The 5,594-nt window shown below is 38.1% G+C and overlaps 1 protein-coding gene across 1 annotated transcript; it reads left to right on the forward strand.

The window, feature by feature from the left end:
* Nucleotides 1-1,533: 1,533 nt before the first annotated feature.
* On the forward strand, nucleotides 1,534-2,493 carry LOC102858621 (olfactory receptor 3A2-like). The gene has a single exon (XM_006903251.1). It carries the CDS (start codon nucleotides 1,546-1,548, stop codon nucleotides 2,491-2,493), a length of 948 nt encoding a protein of 315 aa, XP_006903313.1. The 5' UTR covers nucleotides 1,534-1,545.
* The last annotated feature ends 3,101 nt before the right edge of the window (nucleotides 2,494-5,594 follow it).

Here is a 5,594-nt window from a genome sequence, read left to right on the forward strand (position 1 = left end):
TTGGAAATTTTCTTACACTTTGATATTTTAAAGGTATTTTTAATCATTTACTGTGTTAATTATTTTAACAATATTTCCAAATATATATTAATCATATTTCACAGCATCACTGATCTCTAGACCACATTAAAACTCATGCGTACCCCTGAATTTAACCACCTCAGCTCGGGTCTCCCTCCCTCTGCTTCGGTTAGAGATACCTAACAGGACAAGGGCTTCCACTCCTAGTTTGTGCAAGGGAATGACATCAATGACAAATAAGTTAAAAATAAAACTTTAAAACTTTCCATTCTATGTATTCCATTGATAATAGACAAACACGAACATTTTTTTATATGGAGCTTGATATAAAGTCTAAAAACTTAGTTTAACCTGGATGTCTAAGTACATGCCTGCTTTAATTAACAGGCCCTCTTGGGGGCCTTAACCTACCACGCCTGAGTCAACAAATGGAAGGCCACCCCTTTGCTGATGTTGGCAGAAAGTCTTAAAGATTCGGACTCAACAGTAGCCCTTTGGAACCGTAACTTTAGAGAGTTGCCCAAGGCTAGGATTTCCAAGGTCAGTGATCTTTACAGAAGTAGAGTATCATACTCTTCTCCCATGAGTAGCTATAGATCTGAATTGTTTTTGGTTAACAACGAATAGTTTTTTGGGGTTTTATTTTTTATTTTTGTTTTTTAAAGAATTATTTTAATTTTTGTATTTGTTTGCATACAAAATTTGTATACATTGTTTCGTTTAAATGCATTGTCCACACATTCTTTTTTTTGCAACTATTAGTTTTTAATCTTTGTGCCTCCAAGGCTCCTTAGTGGAAGGTCAGTGGCTTTCAAATGCTATGACTCTTGTTTAAGAGGATGGTAAATAATATAAACAGAAAAAAGTAAATTTAAAGTTCAAATGTTACTCAGAGTGAAGCTTAAGGAGGATTTAATAACTAGAAAGCTAGCAGTTTGTTGGAAAATAGTTTGGATACTTTAGAACTGACCTCTCCTTTTAAAAAAAAAGGTGCTTGGGTGGCCCTTCTAAAATATACAACCCTACATGGCTTCTAAAGCTTTATCTTATTTCCAATTAACTTTCACTGTTTTTTTGACTCTCAAAACCTAGGTTATATCTTCAAATTATTTCTAAATTCTAAGTATAGCGGTTTGGGGTTTTTTTCTCTATTTTGAAATCTGCTTACTGCTATAGGATTATCCCTGAGTGAAAATTCCAACTCAATCTTGATGTAATCAAAGGTGAGTTTTGCTTTTCTCATTATTTATTTTTTTCCCAAGAAAATTGTTTCTTTCAAAATGAGAAAATAGAAGGGACAAGATAATGGCTTATCTCTTAAGAGGCTCTGAGAATTTTAGCTGGGAACAGGGATAAAAAATTCAGAGGATGGAGAGGAGATGACCTAGGAAGAAGGAACTATCCAGCTAGAAAGCTGAGAACTTATTATCATGGGAGTCTGCACATAAAGGGTCTAAAGTATTTAAGCTGGAAAATTGAATGGACTGATACCTCCACTACTGGAATATTTCCTTACAGGGACACATGGAATCCGACACTGGGACCAACAGAACAGCTCTTACAGAGTTCATCCTGCTGGGCCTAGTACAATCAGAAGAGCTCCAGCCTGTGGTCTTTGTACTCTTTCTCTTTGCGTACATGGTCACACTTGGGGGCAACCTCAGCCTTCTGGCAGCCATCTTGGCAGAACCTAAACTCCACACCCCCATGTACTTCTTCCTGGGGAACCTATCAGTCCTAGATGTTGGGTGCATTACTGCCTCTGTTCCTCCAATGTTGTATCGTCTCCTGTCACACAAACGCACAATTTCCTATGGTGCCTGCCTCTCACAACTCTTCTTCCTGCATCTTTTGGGTGGAATGGACTGTTTCCTGTTGACAGCCATGGCCTATGATCGCTACCTGGCCATCTGCCAGCCCCTCACCTATAGCACCCGAATGAGCCAGGGAGTCCAAAGGGTATTGGTGACCGTGTCTTGGGCTTGTTCATTCACCAATGCACTGACCCACACTGTTGCCCTATCCACTCTTAACTTCTGTGGGCCTAATGAGGTCAATCACTTCTGTTGTGACCTCCCACAACTCTTTCAGCTCTCCTGCTCCAGTACCCAACTCAATGAGCTGCTGCTTTTTGCTCTTGGTTTCATGATGGCAGGTATTCCTGTGCTTCTCATCATCACCTCTTACATCCACGTGGCTGCTGCAGTTCTACGAATCCGTTCAGTGGAGGGCCGGAAGAAGGCTTTCTCTACATGTGGCTCCCACCTCACTGTAGTCTCCCTCTTTTATGGGACAGGTATCTTCAACTACATGCGCTTGGGTTCAGAGGAAGCATCAGACAAAGATAAAGGGGTTGCAATTTTCAACAGTGTCATCAATCCAATGCTGAACCCACTCATTTACAGCCTCAGAAACCCTGATGTCCAGGGAGCTCTATGGAGACTACTTGGGAGGAGAACATCCCTGACATGAGAGGCAATCCTGACTGTTTCTTTTTGGACTAGAAAACCAAGAAAAAATTGTCTACAAATAATTGTTTTATTCTTCTGTTCACGGAGGATTTAATTAAATGCCTTTCTATGACATTACGTGGTACAGTCATCCATTCTTTCAACAAATATTTATAGAATTACTTTGATGATTATACTTTCCTAGGGCATGGGCACTAGAGAAATGAATAAAATAGACAAATGTCTTTGCATTCATGCAGCTCACATTGTAAAAAGGAAACGAATAAGTGGCATCATATGTGGCGTATCACTTGGCCATAAGGATAAAGTAAATAAGATAGAGGAATATGTTGTTAGGTTGTTAAAGAAGCTTCCTGGGAACACTGTTACTTGATTTTTTTTGAGATTTTGGCTTTCCCCTGTACTTAATTTTTGCCTAGATAAGAAACGCTATAGACTGTGGCAGCAATGTCATACAGCAAATGGGAAATTTGATTAATCACAGCTTAAGTCACCAAGAATATCACTGTACATTTTCTTTCTGGTGAGGGCATGAAATTTCCTCCAGATCAGATTGCAGTATTAAGGTTTATTATTCTGTCCAGCTTTCATCCATGCAACTTTTGTAACACCATGATAGAAAAATTGTACCGGCTGTTTAGTGGATCATATAGGAACGTAGGAACATTGTTCCTACAAAGGAAACTACTACGACACAATTTCTACTTCTACTTCTACTCCTTGCTGTTGAGTTGGAATACTCAGTTTGATCCTCCATTGGGTTTTCAGGTGTGTAAGTTGCACGGGAGGAGATTGCTCATCTTTTTCCCTTCAAAGCTGTTGGTAGGTTTGACGACTCCAGAGAGATAGTTTTGTGTTAGTAGCTCAACTTCCTATGGACTAAATCAAGAATCTACTAAGTAAAATCTCTATTAATGCATATATGACACTTTATCCTTGTTTTGTATATCATATCCCCCCACTTATATGACAAAAAATTGAAAGCTTAAGCATTTATTTTTTTATTGTGTTATTGGAACTTAGATTATCTAATATGACCTTGTCTTCTAATTGTCTTCTCATTTTCTCTTGAAAGCCTTCACATTTGGGAAATGCATGTCCATAAAATAAGTTCCTTGCACTGATGACTCTCCTAACATTTCCTTGTTGGGAGATCACTAGAGCATTTCTTCATCTTAATGTTTGATCAAACTTCAGTTCAAACATATTCCTGATTTTTATACTTCCATAAATTCCTACAGAAGTGGTTGCCTTTTTGTGATAATTATATTTCTCTGCTACAACTGAGGCATGCAAATTAATCTATTCTATGTTATTATTATGCATAAATTTTATGGTAATTTTGTCTTATTCTTTTATGTAATGCATATTGCTTTCACTATTATAAAATGCTATCATTATAAGGTCTCTATTTTTTATACTTTATACTGAATGTGTTTTTCCTATTATGAAATACTTTTTCTAGCATTATCTTTGTAATTATGACTTTTTGTCTGACATAATTTGGATATGTTGCAAGGAGGGACCACTCCTTGGAGAGGGACATCATGCTTGGGAGGGTGGAAGGACAGCACAATAGAGGAAGACCCTTGATGAGATGGGTTGATTCAGTGACAAGGATAATGGATATAGATGTGTCAGAGACAATAAGATTGGCACAGAATAGAGTAGGGTTTTGTGCTGTTGTATATAGGGTCACTATGAGTCACAGGCAACTCAATGACACATGACAACAACAAGAACTCAAGGTTTTCAAACAGCATCTATTGAAGCCTTGTCATTGTTGCGTTGTGTGCCATGGAGTTGGAACTGACTCATAGCTGACCCTCCAGTGGATTTTCAAAGGTAGTAAATATCACAGGAGGAGACTGTCCATCCTTTTCTAGTGGAGCAACTGTGGGTTTGAATCCTGTGACTTTGGGATTGCAGTGCAACTTCTTAGCACAAGGCCACCAGAGCTGCCCATTGATTCTTTAGTATAAGCAATGATACTGTTAATCTACATCCTTCTATTTCTCCCATTTCTCTTTCTTTACTATGAAACGCATTGAAATGTATTTTGCACTGATTGTGCACTTATACCTCTTAAATAATTTATTACATTTAATTGATATATTTTAATATTAAATTATAAAAGGTGAGGAAATAAATATATTTTAATTCCTTCTTACCACCTCTCTTTCATACCCTTCTACTTTATGGACTTGTAAAAATTTTATCTTATCAGATTTAAAAAACATTTTTATTTTATTTCTGTTGTTGTTAGGTGCCATCATGTATGACTCATAGCAACCCTATGAGCAACAGATCTGAACCCTGTCCTATATTGCACCATCCTTATCATCCCCAACACACTTGAGTCTACTTGCTACACTCTAATCAATCCTTCTCACAGAGGGTCTCCTGGTTTTCACCGATTCTCCACCTTTCTGAGCATGATGATCATCTCTAAGGAACCACCTCTCCTGACAACTAGTATGTGAGATGAAGCCTCCTCATTTCCAAGAAGCACTCTGGTTGCCCCTTCTCTAAGACACATCTGTTTGTTCTTTTGGGAGTCCATGGGATGTTTAGTACTCCTTTCCATCATCATAATTCAAAGGCGTCAATTCTTTTTTCTGTCAACGTTATTCATTGTCCTACTCTCAGATGCATAACAAGTGACTAGAAAAACCATGACATGAATCAAGTGCACCTTTGCTTTTTTTTTTCTTTTCGGAGAGGGGAGCACCTTTGCTTTTAAACTGACATCATTGCTCTTCAGGACTTGGACAAGATCCCTGACAGTAAATTAGTAGATTTCCCCAGTATTATACATCTCCTAATCTCCTGACTGCTGGTACCAAGGGTGTTGACTGTGGGTGCAAGTAAGACAGTATTGTTGATAATGTCATTCTTTTATCCATATATCATGATGTTGCCTACTGGCCCAGTGGTAAGGATTTTTGTTTCTTGATGTTGAGATGTAATCCATATTGAAGGCTGTAGTCCTTGATCTTCCGCAGCAAGAACTGCAAGTCCTCCTCACTTTCAGCAAGCAAAGTTATGTTCATCTGCAAAATGCAGGTGGTTCATGAATCTCCTTCCAATTTTGATGCCATA

Source organism: Elephantulus edwardii, unplaced genomic scaffold, assembly GCF_000299155.1.
Source record: "Elephantulus edwardii isolate Elephantulus edwardi_28Jun2011 unplaced genomic scaffold, EleEdw1.0 scaffold00549, whole genome shotgun sequence".
In the NCBI taxonomy this organism is placed as follows: domain Eukaryota; kingdom Metazoa; phylum Chordata; class Mammalia; order Macroscelidea; family Macroscelididae; genus Elephantulus; species Elephantulus edwardii.